This window comes from Pleurodeles waltl, chromosome 11 (genome assembly GCF_031143425.1).
Source record: "Pleurodeles waltl isolate 20211129_DDA chromosome 11, aPleWal1.hap1.20221129, whole genome shotgun sequence".
In the NCBI taxonomy this organism is placed as follows: domain Eukaryota; kingdom Metazoa; phylum Chordata; class Amphibia; order Caudata; family Salamandridae; genus Pleurodeles; species Pleurodeles waltl.
Genome location: NC_090450.1, coordinates 915,547,886 through 915,568,042, shown reverse-complemented (window position 1 = coordinate 915,568,042; position 20,157 = coordinate 915,547,886). Strand labels below are relative to the sequence as shown.

The following is a 20,157-nucleotide window of genomic DNA, read 5'->3' as shown; positions in this document are numbered from 1 at the left end:
TTTTATCTCAGGGACATAGGAAGCGGATCGGGTTGGGCGAATGAAAAGGGCCAGCATACAGCTAGGTCGCTCGCCTTCACCATATCGGCCTGCCTGAGCGTATTTACTCTTAAATTAATGTTTGCGTTCTGCAAATTCCCTAAATTCATCCATAAGGCGGGACCTAGCCCGCATCGAAGGTTCGTTGGGGTTAATGATCTAGTTTGGTCAGGGCAGTCTCCACTCTAGTAAGATCCTGCCGAATAGATCGCAGTATGCTTGAGTGTTTTAATATGGTTATTCCCCTAATGTATGCCTTGAAGGCCTCCCATAGCACTGCCCACGACGGGGCCCTGTTAATATTGAAATATTCAGTTATTGCTGAGTAGATCTCTTCGCGAAAACATTGTCGTGCAGGGCTAGCGCGGGGAAGCGCTGCAGACGTTCCATATAGTCTGCAGCTTAATTCGGACTGGGTAATGATCTGAGCGGGTGCCCTGCCACATCATAATCAAGGACGACAGCAACCAGAAAGCAGTCCGGGACCAGGTGCCATGGGGTGCAGAATACAAAGTATAGGGAAGCAAAGTGTTGGTGGATCGCCTCCAGGAGTCATAGAGGGAGTGCATTTCACACATGTCACAGAAGACCTGTAGCGACCGCGGTTTGGTAGAAGAGTGTGGAGAGGTGGTGTCTAGTGTGGGGTCTTGCAGCAAGTTGAATCTCCCCCGATTATCAATGCTCTGCAGGTTCCTTGTCTAAGAGCAACGGTATCGTATGAAAGGACTCTGGGGTGGCAGTGTTTGGGCCATATATATTAAATAGTGCTCTTGGTGTCCGACAAGAATGCCCCTCACGAGCAGAAATTTGCCATTGGTGTCTGATGTGGTGTGTTGGTGGTGGAATGATAAGGTCTTGTGGATCAGGATGCAGACTCCCTTTAGTAAGAGCTATAATTGGAGAAATACCAATGTGGACCCCAGTGTGTGGCCAGTGGGGAGTTAGAGGTGGGCTGCAGGTGGTTCTTTTGTACAAAAAAAAAAAATACAATAAAAAAAAAAAAAACTATTTGTACGCCATGCCTTTTCAGGTACTGTTGTACTTGTTTCCCTTTACCTGGATTAATAAGGCCCCTAATGTTCCACAATAGTAGTGTGATGTCCAAAGTCTAATGTGTTGGTATCTTTGTGTCAGTCATCCACCCGGTGGATAATGGTATGCAAGAGTTGCGTATGTGCGCATTTGTTTGCAACATGTAAACATATCGACAATGCAATAACTAGGTGCATATAGACATCCCCCAACCCCCGTCCCACACCTGTTGAGAACATAACTGGTAAAACCCAAACCCCTTGAGTAAGGAATGAAACAAAAAAAGGTAAGTAACATGGTGTCAGCCTTGGAGGGGTGGCAATTCTACTGTGGACAGACCCCATTTCTCCAATATACTGGAACAATAGAATTAATGTTTAATTAGGAGCCCCAAAAAGTATGCAATCAGTTCAGGACATCAGGGCCTGCAGTCAGGAAAGGCTGGATCAGCAGCAGAATCCAGGCCCCTGAGTCCAACCCGCCCGCCCATCCAGGTGATCAATTAACCATTAGTCCGACGTGAAGAGTTCCTGGTTGGCTGCTCCGGAGGGGAGCGTCGGCAAGGCAGTGCGAGTCACACAGTCCTGGCATGACGGTGACTTGGGGAGTTTCTTACACTAGTCTAGCACCTCAGTCAGCTTATCAAAGATACATGGTTTCCCATCTGGGACATCTACGCGTAGTCTGGCAAGGTACAGCATACCATATGGGAGCCCATGCTTCCGAAGGGCAGTCTTTGCTTCCTGAAATTTCCTCCCGGCCTCCTGTACAGTAGAAGTGCGATCAGGGTAGAAGGAAAATGCTGCACCATGGTATTGTAGCCTGGCTTTTTCGCGGGCCGGTCACAAAGAGGTGTTGTGGTCCATAAAATTGAGCAGGCGGGTGATGAGTGGATGGAGGATGCACCGGGAACTGGATGCGCCATGAGGGACTTGTGGGCTCGCTCCACACCAAATGTAGATATAAAGCTGTAGCGGTCTAACAGTTCGGTAAGCAAATGTTTTACAAAGAGGTCCATCCGTCCTGTGTTTGTAGTCTCCACTACGCCCAAGGATGCGTATATTGTTATGTCTACTTCTTGCGTCTAGATCCTCGTTCTTAATTACAACAGTGCGGAGAAGGGTCTCGAGCACTTCCAAACCTTTGGTGATTTTAGTAGTGGTGTCTTCCATCTGATATATGCGGTCCTCCGCCTGGCCCATTGGAACGTCCTGACGGTCAAGACGCTCGCCCATCCTGTCCAGGCGTCCAACCATCATGTCAAACCTAGCATCAATGGCTTTTGAAGCCCGCATGGAGCTCTGTCAGAATAGTGGCGACGCTGCCCATCAGCTCTGCGTCACCATCTCCATGTCACCCCTGTTCCTGCATGGTGTTCTCCCCCTGCTGCTGAAATTGCGTTTGCCTGTGGAAGGTGAGTCTGTGCTGCCTGGGGTCTGTTTTATCCATGGCTGAGTGTGTACGCCAGTCCAGTATCGCAGTGTGTGGCCCCAGTCCAATGCGCTAGTGATGTAGTGATGTAGTGTTCAGGAATGCTCCCAAGAGCGAGAGCAGCGCAGTGAAGCACACCACTAAGGTGGCAGCCCCCCTCTTCGTAACTACTGTTACCTGGACTAGTCGCACACCCACCACAAGTAGGCAATCCAGGCCGGGAGGGGGGTGCCACATGGCACCAACTGCACCCCGTTTGCCAGCCCAGCGAGTCTGGGGAAGGGGTTCCCAATAGGCCACGTCCCAGCAGCCCAGCTACTCCTGGGGTCCAATACCTGCCGCCTATCGCTATGTGCAGCCTGTAAACTCACCGCCGTGGTCCAGGCTATCGCCGCACAGCATCTGCTTTATGGACCAGCCGCAGTGCCCGACTCCAGTCTTTATTGGGTTAACCCGATGTTTGGGACCGATCCGCATGGAACTTTAACGCTACACGTCCATCTTGGTCACCGGCATAGCCACGTGTAATATGTGGCATATTGTATTTGTATTATTAGGATTTGTGTATCTTGTTCTTACTACTTGTTATTGATATGATGTTTCTTTTACTGATTATGTTTGTGTCCTGTGAGTTCTGTGTGACGTCAGTGCCCTCGGGTTCTAGAGTCTGGTGGAGAGGCAGTTGGAGGCTGGCTCTGAACCTTGAGGGTGCTGTTGGCTGTCGTGGATCCTTACAATAAAGATACTGCATAATTCAACACAGGAGTGTTAATAGCAGTTCTTTCATTCTTTCAAGAATTCCTTTCTACCCTACCTCTACATTATTTGGTACCAAGAGTGGGGTGAAAGTGATCCACCGACCACCTCGGATTCTGTAGATGCTGGAAACTTTGGTAAAATACCCTCAGGCACTATTTACAGGAAACAAGCCTTTCCTGTCAAGTTTTACCGCGTGAGACGTTTGTGGATACGGTTTTGCTGGGTAAGGTGAGAAGAGGCAAAATCAACGGTAAGGCACGAGTCAGCGCTCAAGCGTTTGGGTTCGCGAGAGCATTTACCGACTCAAGCCTGAGCTGCAGTTGTTGCTGCTGCTAAAGTTTTCTTACCAGGCAGCGTGTGGATTTCTGGCCATGGTTACCCCGCTGCAGGCGTCCTTGCCACGTCATTGTGAATGGTTGCTTGGCAACGCGTGTCACGCATAGGAAAAGAGACGGGGAAGTACAAGACGCGTCTCTCAGCACTTCATCAGTTGCCTGGCAATGCGTTTGTGGAAACGGAGCCGAGCAGCGTTCAGTGCTTTAATTACCTGGCAAAGTGCTTGTCAACACGTACTGAACCGGAAGGAGACATTCCAGCACATTTCTTCTGTGTTGTTTTGCGGTCAGGGTGCCCGACCGTTTACCTGGTCTTCGCGCTGAAGAACAACGTGACGGAGTACTCATTCAGAACTTTCATTCGTGATTGCATACCCGTGTCGGTGTCCAGCTACTAAAGTTAATGTTCTGAAGATTTTGTGTTGCCGAATAGAACAAGGAAGGAGGAAAGAAAGAAAGATGTTAAAGTGAACATTTATTATTTCATTGTTGTTTTACTTTATATACAAATTGCTTTTATGCATATGTTTTTGATTTGACTTTCAAGTTCTTTATTTCTTCTTATGTGGATTGTGGACACTGTGTTTTTTTGGTGGAAATTTCATCAAACCATGTAGTAGTACAACCCCCACCTTTCCTACAAAAAGCTGGGAAACCTGAAATAAGATGGAGTGAATGTCTGAGGAATTTTGAGAATTATCTAATTGCAATAGATGCAAATGTGTTTTCTCCACCCAGGAAGCTAGCTCTTCTCTTTAACCACCTGGGGTTGGCCGGACAACGAGTCTTCGACAATTTGCCTGTCATTCCACCACCGTTAAGTGATTGTCTTGTTTGGAATGTTTATATTGAAGGAAAGGAAAGGTTCAGGAAACAGTACTCTGATGAACCTAATGAGTTGCTGGAAATGTTTAATTTTGCGTTGTGCAAACAGTCAGGTGATGAGTTTGTTGATGAGTATTTGGCTACTTTACATGTGCTTGCAGCGAAGTGTAATTTTGGCAATATTGTGGATGTGTATATAAGAGATTAGTTTGTTTTCCATTGCCACTCCCCAAAAAATCCAGGAGCGCCCATTGGCGTGTTGTAATCCTTCTTTAGATGAAGTTGTGGAGTTAGCGAAAGCCGTTGAAAGATCTATCATTACCTCGAGAGTTGTGTGCAGTCAGAGTGAGCAGGCTACTGTCAGTCAAATTGTTGTTGATTCTGAAGTATGCTACATTAAAGAGAGGTCCGTTAAACAAAGGAAGGGGCAGTCTCACCTTGCAAAATCTTGTTACTGGTGTGGTTCCCGTAATCACATAGAGAATAATCAAGCGTGTCCTGCTTTTGGGAAAAGGTGCCTGAAATGCCAGAAAATAGGTCATTTCCAAGTTGTATGTAGCCAACCTGGCTGTGGCTTCAATCCTGGAACCAAAATGAAAATTAGTAGTGTGCATACACAAGACATGGATGATGTGGAAGATTGCTCAAGTAAATTTTCTAATGTAATCTTGACGGTAGATTTACCAAACAACAACAAGAGAGTTTGTGTTAAGCATTTAAAGGGACCTATCTGTGAAGCACTCATGACTCAAAGAAAATTCTGATCATGGCTGACTCAGGTGCACCTGTCACTATATTGGCAGACAAGACTTTCTTTCAATTTTGGCCTGCGACCATGTCTTTGGAAAGTGCTGATATTTCTCCCAAAGCTTTTGGGGTGCCAGGATATTGATTTATTGGGTTTATTTTGTGCTACCTTAGAAAATTTGGGTATGTCTGTTGTCACTGAGGTTTATGTAGCAGTGAAAGGAAGGGACATTGTGGGATGGAAAGACTTGGCTCGTTTAGGCATCGTACTACGTCCAGGTCAAGATGATCCCATAACCCTAGGAGGCAGTCCCCACAGTAAGGACAAAAGCTCTGTTTTGTTTCTGACACCCAACAATACTGTGCCATCACACTTCACACTGAGGTTTCTGGAGGTCTTTGCTGATAAGGTTGGGGCAGTGAAGGGTTTTGAGCACTGCATTAAACTTAAAGAAGGAGCTGTTCCCGTGTCACACAAGGTCAGACCTGTTCCTTTGTCTATCAGAGACCAATTAAAGGTGTTACTTGATAAGTTCGTTTTGGATAGTATAATTACTCCTACTGATTCCTCAGAATGGGTTTCTCCAATTGTTATCACCAAAAAGAAAAATGGAGATCTCAGGTTATGTGTTGACTTGAGGTCACTCAATAAAAATATCCTGGTGGATTGTCATCAGCCCCCACACATTCAAGAGTTGATAACCACTTTAGGCACTTCTACGTTTTTTTTCAACCATTGATTTACATTCGTCTTATCATCAGATTCCTCTTAGTAATAGCTCTCAAGACTTGACTACATTTATTACTCCTTATGGTGCTTTTAAATACCTCAGATTACCTTTTGGGCTGGCTTCAGCAGCAAGTGTGTTCTAAAAAATGATGGATTCGTTATTTGGTCACTTGAGGAATGTCTGTGCCTTCCAGGACGACATTTTAATTCACACAGATACAATAGGAGAACATAGAGAGGTTCTTAATAACGTTTTTGGCATACTTCAAACTTGTGGTGTGACCATTAAAGCTGAGAAATGCAGATTCATGGTTGAAAGTGTGGAGTATCTTGGTCACACCATCTCGGCGGATGGCATTAAGCCTAAAATGTGCGATCTTGAGGCTAAAAAGGAAGCTCCTTCTCCAGCAAATAAAGATAAGCTACGCTCATTTCTTGGGCTTTGCGAGTACTATTCACGATTTGTCAGTGGTTTTGCTCTGATTGTACAACCTCTTAGATCATTATTGAAAAAGGGCAGTAAATTTATCTGGGATGATCAAGTCATTGATGCTTTTGAACGCTTGAAACAAGTTGTATTGTCAGCTCCGACCTTGAAATCGTTTATTCCTTCGCGTAAATCGTTTATAACTGTTGATGCTAGCCTTAAGGGTCTTGGGGCTCTTTTTGGTCAGTGGGTAAATGGACAAGAAAATACTGTTGCATTTGCGTACAGGGCCCTTTTAAGTGCTGAGAGTAATTATAGCACTATTGAAAGGGAAGCCTTAGCCTGTGTTTGGGCTGGTCAAAAGTTTAGGACATATAGTTGGGGAACTCATTTTGAGATTTATACTGATCACAAGCCTTTGGTATTCTTGTTGAGTGGTAATGCCTTGGGAAAGGCTTCTGCCCGACTTGTGCGTCTTCTTTTGAAGTTACATGAGTATAATCTTGAAGTGAAGTATGTGTCTGGTGGCAAAAATGTTAGAGCTGATTGTTTGTCACGTCTTCCTCTACCATACACTTCTGACACTAAGGCCCTCATTACAACCTTAGTGGGCGGCGGAGGCCGCCCGCCAAGGTTTAACCGCCGAGCGGACCCCCATGCGGCCGCAATCCCACCCGCCGCATTATGAGATCCCCGCTGGGCCGGCGGGGATGTCGGCCATAACATGGGAGTGTTGCGGCCATGCTGTGCAGACAGTGAAAAGCAGGGTGGGGCTGTGCCTGGGGGCCCCGTGACTCCCCTTTCCGCCAACCTTTCCATGGCGGTCTCTACCACCATGGAGAGGCTGTCGGGAAGGGGACTCGCAATACCCTGGGCAGCGCTGCCCTGGCGGATTAAAACTGCTGGGACAACCATGGAGGGAAACCGCCGGGCCCAGCGACGGTCTTAATTCGCCAGATTGTACCGCCAGCCTGTTGGCGGTACAATCGCCGAAACAGCAGGTTGTAATGAGGCCCTAAGTGTGTGGTGGGAGTATTGGACTTGGTCTCTGATTCTGGCGGTTTCTTTATAGAGGAGGACTGGGCATTAGCTATGTCAAATGATGGTACTTTGTCACAAGTTTTTCATCACATCAAACATGGTTGGCCAAATAGGAAGAAATATAGTGGTGAGATGAATGCTTACAGTCAGCTAGCTATGGAATTGTCTTGTGATAATGATATTTGTATGAGGGGCTCTGTCTGTATACCACCTAGTGATTTAATGTTGAGGTTATTAAAAGCTGCACATGAAGGTCATCTAGGTGTCTCAGCAACTTGTAAAAGATTGAAAGAAAGGTATTGGTGGCCCAATTTGGATAAACAAGTTGCTAATTTTGTTGACAAATGTCCCTATTGTGTTGTGTCAGATAAACATTGGAAATGCAACACTAAACCATTACACAGTGTTTCCTTTCCAAGTAAGCCATAGGACAAAATTGCTATGGACTTCTGTGGTCCCTTTCATTTTTTGCCTAGGGACATGAGGTATTTAAATGTTGCTATAGACAATTTTTCGAAATGGATATATTTTTTGTTTGTGGAAGATGCCAACACTGATGCTGTGATTTCTTTCCTATCTAACCTTCCTTTATTAGAAGATGCTCCATCAACAATTGTTACTGATAATGGAGTACATTTCACTTCTAAGAAAATAGGTAGCTTTATGGAACGATCAATATTAAACACTTGCAAGTTCCCTTATAATAGTCCATCTTCTAATGGTTTAGTTGAAAGGGCTAATCGTATTTTGAAGGAAGGGATTCAAACAGCTTTGGCTACTAATTGTAAGTTGCTTGATTTTCTTAAGGAGAAAATTTGGGCATATTCTAATACGCCACATTCAACTACTGGCATTTCTCCTTTCACACTTCTCAGAGGAAGGGAGCCCAGATCCAATCTTGTACCAGCTTGGTTAGCTGATTCATTAGTTGGCAGATTCAAAAGTGCTGATGTGAATTGAGTGATCTACAACACAGAGTTTTACAGAAACAATTAATGCAAAAGAGTAACTATGATGTCAGGAATAAGCTCAAGAATACAGAAATAAATTTGCATGATTGGGTATTGATAAAGAAACCTCAAAGAGTCCCTAAAGCAGAATCCAAGTTTTCATGCCTGTCAGGGTGATAAAAGTCACAAAAGCATTGGTCTTACTAGAAGGGAAAGGATGGTGGAATAGGAAGTGTTGTTCCTATTTCTGCTTCACAGGCAGAAATATTTAGGGAAATTTACTCTGGCAGAGAGGAAGACTTGCGAGTGGTTTGTTTCTTGATGATGTTACCACACAATCAGCAGATTATGGAGTGGGAAGGTCAGATAGCGGTTTTAATTACAAGGTAATAGGTTTACATAGAAGTGATGCTGAAAACCTCTAATCCTGTGTCTACGCGTAGCAATAAAATTGTTAAATTACCTTCTAAGTTTAAGGATTTTGTCTTGAGCTGATCTGCTTAATGGTTTTATTTATTGTTTTAAGGGACGGAGATGATGTAATATGTGGCATATTGTATTTGTATTATTAGGATTTGTGTATTTTGTTCTTACTACTTGTTTTTTATATGATGTTTCTTTTATTGCTTATGTTTGTGTCCTGTGAGTTTTGTGTGGCATCAGTGCCCTCGGGTTCTAGAGTCTGGTGGAGAGGCAGTTGGAGGCTGGCTCTGAACCTTGAGGGTGCTGTTGGCTGTTGTAGATCCTTACAATAAAGGTACTGCATAATTCAACACAGGCGTGTGAATAGAAGTTCTTTCATGCTTTCAAGAATTCCTTTCTACCCTACCTCTACACCACGCCCCCTAAAAATGTGTAATTTGAAATGGGAAGACATAGTTCAATGCATTCGTTGCCTGATTATTTTCTTTTGTCACACTTCTTGCCTCATTACTGTACATTTTTGTCTCTGATTTTTAGCATTTGTCATTTTTCCTCAAACAATTTGGATCAATACCTTGTTGATCCTTTGTGCTACAGATACATTGGAGCTACACATTGGACTTCGAAATAAAATAAATAGGAACTTGTTAATACTTAGAAACAGTGAAATAATCTCACATATACTGGGAATATGAATCAAACATGTATACCGAGTGGAACAGTCTTCTTCACTTTTATAATATTCATTGTTACAAAGCAGATATAAAAATACTGGTTTCTGAAAGTTTGTAAGATATACAGTTAATACATGTAGAGCTTTTATTTGTGTTATGAACCACCCTTAACCAATTAACAGTTTGTTCTGAAGGCACAGTTAAAATATATTTGAATATCTTTTTAGCTTATAGTTTAACAGAAATCACAAAATACAAATTCAGAAACATAACAAAACAAAGGCACATATGGTGTGTCCATTTAATAGACTTAAAATGTTTTTTGTGAAAAATGCTTTTCTCTGCCATTGCTTTTATTAACCCAGTGTTCTGTTTTTTTATGTGCAAAACCGTGGATGTTTCGTGTTGGTACAACCTTTTTTTACTGAGAGTAATGCTTTTTAAAATGCATGATTATAAAATCAGATGCTATAAATCATTTGTGGAGAATCACATTTTTTGCTGGTGTTTCACACCGTCTAATGTTCATTAAAGAAAAGTATTTTTCTGTTCTTTTCAGGAAGTCGGCGAAATGTGGATGTGATGGATGTCAACACACAAAAGAACGTTGATATGACCTTGGCTCAGTTTGTAAGATATTACGAAACACCAGAGACGGAACGAGAAAAGCTGTACAACGTCATCAGTTTGGAATTTAGCCACACAAAACTAGAGAAAATAATCAAGCGACCGACAGTGGTAAAGCTCTTGTTTTAATGCCCACACTCAAGTCATGCAGTAATGTTTTAATATGACAAATTACAGGATGTGAGCATTTTGCTCACATTTGAACAGTTTCATTTTATAATGTTGCCTTTCTTTTATTGGGGGTGACGGGGTCATCATTTCCCGTGCAGACCTGCATTCTGTTTTCGGACCCAAAATTAATCTGCCCCAGCTAACTGGGACGTCCACACCTGCACATTCTGCTGGACATGTTGATAAGACTTAGGGCCTGATTTAGATCTTGGCGCACTCTGTTGCTCTTCACGCTCTACATGGAGCCAGTGGATTTGAGAGTTAGACAAGAAGCCAACATACTGGGGAGAGAAATATTAAAGGACATACACAAGCTGAGCGTGTAGCATGTATGCAGACAATGTACTGGTCTCACTCTAACCCCACACAATCACTCGAGGCCCTAATCACAGAACTTTCACAACTTGGGAACTTATTAGGCTTCTTTCTCAATGTACAAAAATAAAAAAATACTCAACCTGTCCATCCCAGATCAACGTATGAACGCACTGATGCGGAAAATTCCTATTATACTGGCTGCCAACTCATGATATCTGGGAATCCAATCAACAACCACTCAATCACATTGAGTCTGAACTATTCCCCCTTACTGCATACAGTATGTAAAGAGTTGCTGTCCCAGCAACTACATAGCTTTTCCTGGTTAGGTAGAATAGCTGCAATCAAAATGAATACTTTGCACAAAATATTATACATTTCGCAGAAACTTTCTCCACAGTCACCTCCGCCAGGCTTGAAGAAGCTAAAAGGGGCTGTGGAAAACTTCATTTGTGGATGGAAGAAAGCTTTGATAGGTAGGATGATGACTTACAGGCCCAGTGTCGATTTATTGTCGAGTGGAGCAGGTCCATAGCCGAAAAAATACTGGTGCTTCACAGACCAGCTTATAGCTGGCATGCATATTTAGAAAATCCCCTGGTAACCCAAACAATTTAGATCATTGAACCTGTATTGCTCACCAGTGAAAAAGGCCACTCTAAATGAGTGGGAAAAGTGGCAGTGGTGAGAGGCTTTAAAACATTTCAATCTCCTCTTACTGCTAAGATCTCTAACCTCAATTCTAATGACTGCTTCTAACCAGAGATTCCTCACCTTCTGAATACTCTCAGGGGCAGGCTGATCAGTAGATGTTTCCCTGTAATTCCCACACTAGTGTGGTGGCGGAGTTTTCAGCTTCACATCAGGTCTGTCCCACACTAGAAGTGACGTTGTGGCCAATGTAGCCTCCACCTCCAAGCGCTGACATCAGTTCCTTTCTTTCCATGCCTCACACGGATCTGGAGCTCACTTTGTTTTTTTCTCTCCCTGGACAGAAAACACTTTCCTCTGAATTTTCCCAGTACGCAAAGGACATATCTCCCCCTAAAACAATCGGATTCAAATCATGTAAAGACTGCCACAAACCGATGTCAGTGACAGATGCTCACAGGTTCTGTCTCTGGTGTCTTACCACCTTGTATGACTCAAGTTTTGTGACAAAATGTGCTTGGATGCATCCGTAGGCTGCGTGGGATTGGGATGAAAAACGACATCCCCTAGCACTGTAGGAATGCTCAGATGGTTTTATCTTGATCAAAGTCGAGGACATGTTCTAGGTTTCAAGGCCACTTCTGAGAGAGATTGTTGCATCACTTCAAATCTTCAGTCAAAACACAACTCCCTCTTTGCTTGCCACTGCTAATATCATATAATCAGATGGGATTAGCAACTCAAACCAGTTATCAAGAGCCAGGTTTGACAGATTTTAAGGAACAATCTACTTGAGAAGGAATGGATGTGTGGAAGGGAGGTGTTGAAATTTAGAGTTGTGTTTTTCTGGGCATCACTTGTCTGCCTTGCCAGCTTACAGTTGTTGATAGGTGTATGTGTAAATCTTCCAAAACGAATAATAATTGATCCATAATAGATTAGAGTTAAGGGGTTTTAATATGTGCTGCCTCCAGAATTTTCTTCTTTCTGTTCAGTTGGCTATATTTGAAAACAGAATATCTGACTTCAGATAATCAATTTAAAATAAAAAGGAAGAGACTGTTAAACCTTATAACGGGCACATTTATTCTCTTTGAGCTCAGTGAGGATTGCCATGAAGGAGAACTAGGATTACACATAAAAAAGTTTCTCTTCACTCTCAGTTTCCCCTTCTAACAAGCAAAACAACATGTTTAATAGCATGGAAAAAAGTTTAGCCTCCCAAGAGGCTTCAAGCTGAGAGTAGATAATTCTCACACAAAAAAAGACAGCTTGCAGTCACCACTATGGACAAAAATCTCAAAATCTGTTTATAGCAATTCATTGAAAAAAATTAAAAAGGTTATTTAAAGTGTGGAGACCCAGTTGCTGAACCAATATAGCAGATGCCATTCCTCACCCACACTAGCAGCAGCAGCTGTGCCTCCAAATTTATAGGTGCTTCCTATTGTACAAGATATTCCCCCCCTAAATAGCTCACATATACAATGTAATGTGACAGCAGCTCCTTAATGCCATGACAGCATGTTGAAAGTATAGTCATTTATTTGTTTTCGATATAGATGTAAAATTTGGGGCCATTTTCTAAAATCAAATAACAGATATAACACATCCCTCACATGCTGGGTTGCTTAGAATAGCTTGGGGGAGGCACTTAAAAGATTTACTGTCCAGGACCATCAAGGTTTCAATGGTAGTCCAGGAAGGAAGGGATGCTGGTGGAAATGACGTCAGATGGGCAATCCCTAACTAGATGACCCCCTCCAGTGGCATTTCCTTTGGCAGCAGAACCATCAAAATGGCACTTCTAATGGCAGGGTTGGTGGCAGCTCCACCATCTGGAGCACCGCAAACCATCTCCCTCTAAATAGGGGAGGCAGCTTAGAGAGGTGGGCTTACAGCCATTTGCTGTCTGTGGCAGCCTTTCAGTTACTGACTATTTCTAAGTAATCCCATAGGTGTTGAAACTTAATTAGAAGGATACAGACTTGGTCTAGCGCCACCACAAGAGATTGTCGGCTAATTCGAGGGTGTTGGATTGAGCATAGGCACGAGGGGGTACACTGTATAGGCACTTAAAGTTGATTAAGGGCCTGATTTACATATTGGCGAAGGGGTTATCTGTCATAACGGTGATGGATATCCTGTCTCACGAAATCTAAGTCTCATCGGAAATAATGAGATTTAAATGCCAGAGGACGGGATATCCGTCACCGTTGTGACGGAGTAACCCCTCTGCCAATATCTAAATCAGGCCCTAAGTCTGTATGATACCCTTACATCTATTGGAGGACAATGGATAGATGTTTTGCACAAAATGATTTGTTTTTCTGTTAGTCTGATTTTTTCCTTGCTGAGCTAAGACTCAAAGAGAAATGTGAGAAGTCCTTACTTCCACTATAAAGAAGACCTTAAAAAAGAAATGTCCCAGGAATGTGAGCAAGAACTGTCCAAAATACTGTTGTTTCCCTCTGGGTCCAGGCTCGATATCCAAAACAAAACATAAGTACACTTCCTCTGCAAAGTCTGCTCACGGTTTCTATGCAGCCTAAAGTGAATCCTGGCATCCTAGACTGGATCCCAGTGGCGCTCATTCCATCAGTGTTGAGAGTCAGTAATAGCACACAAAGGTATCATTTAGGGGGTATCGCTCTGTAAATAACACAGAGGATGTCTTTGAATACCTGTGACTCCAATGCCTGAATAATAAAATAAATTATGATTTAATTTAGAAAACATGACTGATATGGGCAACCCTAGTTTTAGAAAGTGTCCAGGCTAAGCACAGAAACATGCAGTGGTCTTTGGAGATATAAGAAGAGAAACAGTCCACCAAAAGCTGGAGCTATGCTAATGTCAGGTAATCTGGGCAGTACATTCATTGAGTTTAGGTGCTGAGTGTTTCCTGGACATGGGGCCACATAAGAAAAGGAAGGAGCAGTCTGTCCAGGAGCAAGGAGGTGGATACCAGGGCAAGGAGAACAAGCCTCTAATCGTGCACAGTTGGTGAGGAAGAGCAGCACCAAGTCCACTCTACCAGAACAGCAATATTCAGACAGAGAAAGGACGCAAGTGTGAAAGTATTGTTATGCCTGTTTGTGCTGGGTGTTAACTTTTTCATTCAATGCAGCGAGTCTCAGTGAACTGGAGGCTTCTCTCTGCTCCCACAGTGGCAAACAGTTATGCCTTTCTGGTCTCGAGCTCCTCGGTTTTCACATCCACGTGTCAGAATTGAAACCCTGCTTTAGCAGATTTGAGCTGTGCATCTGCCTGATCATCCCTGATCTTGGGCCTATTCACTTACGTGAACACTCGGCAACTCCAGGATGGACCGGCAGGTGACATAGTCTTCTTGTTCTTACCAACATTCTCTATAGAGAGAGGGGACAGAGTCTCCTTTTCTTCTGGCCAATCTAAGACGGCAGTAGAACTAGTAATTCCAGTCTGTCAGTCCCAATCGAAGATGGCCAACGGTATGTATGTAGAAGACTGGAGAAGAAAGGAGCTTCTCAACTCTTTTAGTGTATTTTTTGTCACATTCGTCACCCCATTGTTTTCTCTTTATGGCTTTCATTTTTTGCAGATTTCCTTGGGAATTCTGTCTGACTAGACACAGCCATCTACAGCTCCAGCTTGGTCTTCAATTTCTCCATTCTTCACCTTCAGCCTTGTACTTCATCTCCTTGTTATTTTCTGCCTGTGTGGGCTTTGTTCTTCCTTTGGGGCTCATTCTGAAAGGCCCTAGCTGTTCAGTGAGTTACTACCATTGGAGTGAACTGTGGCTACTGGTAGGAGTCACCCATATCTCCTGCACTTCCTACTGGATGAAGGAGTCACCAGAAATTCTTCTAGCTCTTGATAAGTATGAAGATGCACTGAAAAGCAGGAGCAGGTGATTTTGAAGGGGACACTGGCATGTCTATTTTTCTTAACATCACACATAGAAAGCCAGACAGGAAAAATCCTGCCTGACATTGAAAAGTAGCTGGCCCCACCTGTTAGTGGTTGCCCAAGAGCATCAGGTCCCTAAGCCATCCATCCTGATCCGTATGACAGCAGTGCTTGCTAGATGTAAAGAAGTGCAGTGAAGTATGCTATTTTTAGAGTGATCATCTAGGAGGCATCACTAAAATTACAGACCCAGTATACCTTACTCCGAAAGTCACAGGGTAATCGTGTGAGTGAACACACATGGCTGGAAAATTAAACATAAGAAAGTGATAATTGAGAATGCAGAAGCAAACTTTCAAGATACTGCAGACTTCAGGGACACGACAGGGACAACATTGAAATCAGTGCTACAACACTTCCAAAACAATGAATGGACAGCATATAAATATTTGGGAGGAGTGGCATGACCATGTGCTAAATAATGGAAAATCGAGCAGGAACAAGAGTATTGAGTCCAGAAGTAGTAGAACCCCCGGCCAGTTTCCATCATAATGACTGCCCCAAGGGCACTGCACAACCCCATGGGTTGATAACTTACTGAGGCTTGAAGGTGGATCCTTGGAGATATGGACATCACAGATCTGCAGAAAAACAATCTGTGATGATGCAAATAGTGTGACTAACCCTTCAGACTAACAAAACGAAATAGGATAACACTGGTTTCATTTTACAGGGGTAAGTGATGCAACTTATGTGGGGAATGGAAAGTGGCTGCATACGTGAATCAAATGTTCTTGCCACAAGGTGGTGTGGTGCTCACATATTGATAACGAGATACAGTTTATGGACAAAATGTATTAAGGTAAACTTAATGGTTATATGTTAATGTGTTCTAATGCTATTCATCTTACACATTTGTTCTGTCTGATGTATCTTGATACTGCATTCATCTTACACTTTCTCATATTATACATTTTTCATTGCATATTAACTAACAATTGTTTTGGTATTGTAGATTGACTTGGTTGATTGGGTAGACAATATGTGGCCACAGCATTTGAAGGAGCAGCAAGCAGACTCCACAAATGTATTATCTGAAATGAAGTATCCGAAAGTTAAAAAGTAAGTTAGCGTTTTTTGAGTTAACATTTCTGTTTGCAAAAAGCTTAAATTCCTTTAATTATCTCCTCATTATTGAATTTATTGTTGGTAGCAATTTTAAATCCAGGAAACAGCGTTGTTGTTTAACTATTAATGATTTTTGTTTGCCATACTTTAAATAGCACAAATTATTCTTGGGTGAACTGCATTGTCTATCTTAAGTGTTAACATCACTGTGTTTCTGTTACTATCTGATTTTCCATTCAACATGCGTTAGATGCGTTTATCTTGAAGTGTGTTAGTTTAAAGATATGTTGTGTTAAGGCAAGAGACATTACGTAACTTTTTTTGTTGGTAAACTGTCATGTTTGTCCTAATTTAAACGTGCCATATGTTTCTGTATTGTTTCCACTTGACTTTGGGAGCTAGATAGGCAGAGCATCCATTGACGACTCTGTAGCTGTTCATAAAATTAAGGAAAATGTTACTTGGTTAATCAATACTTTTTTTAGTTGTTTCTGAAATTGGATTTTACTGTTTCTTGCAAGTGTTGCTTCCAGAAAGAACAGCAAGCACTCTATCAAAACCCTATTGCTTGCATGTGTTACACCAATCAGTGTATCTGAAGACCATAGGGCATCATAAACACGTGGGTCAGTTCTTAAGAAGCCTGGCACTATTCTCATACACCTGGTGATCAGTGTAAAGTGTGCACTGCAGAATGAAGTGCTGCCTACAGCTCATCTGAAGTGATATTTTCTGTATTGTTGGGGCCCTGCCACTATACCTGTATATATTTGAAAAGGACAATATTCAGCTTATTGAAATAGTCAGGGCAGAAAAGAGCAAGGGCTATCAGAACTGTGACTCACTGCATGTAACCTAGAAAAGGAATCATGTTTAAGGGCCCTCATATGATTCATATGAGCCTGGACTGCTGCAGATTTATGTGGGGCAAGAGAGAGTTTGGTGTTGTTTTTTCACTTGCGCAGGCGAGGAGTCATTGCCCCACTGTGATAAGCCATAAAGGACAAACTCCAATTTGCTGGAAGTAGTGCTGTAACAATATCTATGATGTTGAGGGATTTTACTTTTGCTTATTCAAGACTTTAAAAATGGTGAATCTTGTCATGGCACCAACACTGGAAGCTTAGAGGAAGGAAAGAAAACCCCCAAAAGGAGCATAGAGCAAGGATCAATGAAAACATCCAGTGAGCCTTTGTCAGTTGTTAGGGAAGCGGGAGTGCCAGCTACCAAACAGCATACATTGAGAAGGCAGCCTAGGGCAGGGGAAAGGGTCAAGCATAGAAGCAAAAACTTACAGGGAAAACGGGGAGGTGAATGAGCTGTAGTTAGGGTTTTTAAGAGCACGGTAAAGCAGAAAGCTCTGTTGCACATGACAGGCATTTGGTGCTCAGAGACCAAACTAGCTGCATATCTCCTCATGTTATTCTTTAAGTGCAGTTATGCATGCTTGCTGATTTGCGGGAATATATTTTAATTTTGCATGACCTGCCAGTACTTAAAAATTGTTGACATTTGTTCACCAAAGGTCTAGATAGAGTTATGTCATTAGGACACAGATTCAAAGCTGCATTTCCAAAATACCTCACCCATTTCTCCATTGTTCACTACATATATGTCAGTCAAAAACCTTTTTTATTGCTGAATTTTCACAACTTCATACTTATAGTATGCATAGGATGTCCTGATTTCAGTGTTTATTTGGTAAAAAGCCAGGATTAGCTGTAAGTATCACACATACCAATGGGGCACCTTGCAGTTATGAATTTTGTTGGTATGTGGAAAGTCTTGTTTTTACCACTATCCAGTGTGCATGTCGGCAGCACTCTTTATACTGGTACCTGCCTCTACACCTTGCTTTAAATGTATAAAGCCTGGGGTGCTTGGTAACCAAACTATTATAATACTGAAAAGGGTTCTTATGTATCAAGGGGTTACTCATTTCATGTAAATATGATAGTACATATTGACCAAGATTCTTACGAGCCAGCCATTTCACAAATCAATGAAGGCGTTGAAAACTGCCAAATTATAAAATATGATTTCAGTGTTCCCAGATTCTCCACAGTGTATAAAATAATTAACTCAGACCTAAAACATAATTCTAAATCATGCACCTTTAACCCACACACGCAAAATTGGAAGCAACAATATTTTAGTGTCATCCCTAAACAAGAAAACCCAAGCATAATACTATGAGACCAGTCTTTCTTGCTGCTACCTTGTATAACAGTTGCATTATGTGGGCCCCTTCAGGAAGAAATACAAAATTACTCTTTCTCCCTCACTTCCCTTTCATTATCAGTGTTTGTATGTTTACATTGATGAGGACTGCTTCCCTTTCGGTAGACTTTTTTCAGTTATTATAGATTCAAACCTAAAACAGGGTAGCCTAGGTATGTGTCGCTTCCTGTATTTCCTTGCCATCTCTTTGGCATTTTCTGCTTGAAGAGCCCACCTTGCTCCCACCCCAAACTCTTTCTTTGTATGATTTTGGAATCCAGCACCTACTTAAAGCTCAACTAAGATCAAATTCTTCATATTTGCTAAGAGTAGCAGGCATCAGCTAGGCTAAACCTGATTCACTGATGTGACCCTTAACAGCTTCGACCATCCATCTTTTAATTACAGGTCACTTGGATTAAACCTGGACTCAAGACTTCCAACCTGATGCAACTACACTGGCTCCAGTTGCCAACCCGTACTGTCTTTAAAACCAGCTGCTTTATTTACAAAGCCATCACAACCATCCTCCACCTATCTGGATGACAAGCTCACAATCACCAGTGACTCTTGGTGCACATCCAGATGGGACACTATCAGGCTAGGGGAAAAAAAGTGTAAAAAAAAAAAAAAAAAAAAAAGAACTAGCACTGGCAATGCAAATAGGTCTCAACTTTTTTTAGAAGTTAAGCAACTGTTTGTCTTTGGCAATACTTGTTGCTGATGCTGTGTAGTATTTGCAAAAAAATTGCTATCAATGCTGAACACAATTGCCAAAACAATACAAAATACTAAAATAATCACCCTAGCAAGATGCAGCCACTCATCTATGTGTCACAAACCCTTATTTACATGTTATGACCGACCACAGTGTGATGAAGTATCCATCACCACAGGTGTGCATGTAACTGTTATGGTGCGCTGCAGCCATTTTTGTTACTAATATGATGTTCTACAATGCTTTTTAGTCAAAAGAGCAGCATGGCAACGTATTGTAGCTTTGGGGCACCCTACAAAAAAGGAAATCGTGATGGTGGGGACAGAGGTGGAGCAGGGCAGTGGGTGGTAATGAAGGTGTGTGAGCAGCTCAGTTCTGCAGAGAGGTGGTGAACAACGATGGGCAGGGGAGCAGTAAAGCAGCTGGGAGGAGGGGTTGGTTTGGTTTGAAGGAAAAAATATAAAACAGCTGCCTTCAGCCAGGCGGAAGTCAATGTTCCACCCACCAGATTAAGATCCTGCAATCCGCCACCTTTTCCGGGGCGGTACCAACGACATCAAAAGCCTGGCGGAAACTGAGCTCAAAAGGGAAAGGACTCACCCTGGGAGACACAGGGAACAACTACGCCGCCATGGAACCTGAACTGCATGTCTTCCTGATGATCTTCTACATTCTGCTCCACCACGAACACCAATGCCAGCGAAGACGACAACGGTGAGTACAGGTGCCTAGCACACAAGGGATGGGGGAGGAAAACGACAGTGACACACACACACACACAACCACACCCCACACACAAGCAGTTACATTACAAAATTTTTTTACCCCGTAACCCGGCTGAATAATGCAAGGACAAAACGAGTTTGCAAAAGTGAATGTAATGAGATCAACACAGTATGAAATATAAGTTAGGCACAATAATAGCTATATACATATAAACAGAGAAAGGGACACATTCCAGTCCACAGTTTGCGTAGGCCAAATAGCCACTGGCCAAAGTCCAAGGCCACACATGTCACC

At 42.6% G+C, this 20,157-nt stretch overlaps 1 protein-coding gene across 5 annotated transcripts in view; it reads left to right on the top strand.

The window, feature by feature from the left end:
- The window catches only part of KDM2B (lysine demethylase 2B), a 715,168-nt gene that overhangs the window by 146,026 nt on the left and 548,985 nt on the right, over positions 1 to 20,157 (top strand). For all 5 annotated transcript variants that reach the window (XM_069214908.1, XM_069214905.1, XM_069214907.1 and 2 more), the window contains exons 5-6: positions 9,973 to 10,151; positions 16,087 to 16,193. In XM_069214908.1, coding sequence (XP_069071009.1) covers positions 9,973 to 10,151; positions 16,087 to 16,193 — 286 coding nt within the window. The remainder of the gene's footprint in view (positions 1 to 9,972; positions 10,152 to 16,086; positions 16,194 to 20,157) is intronic.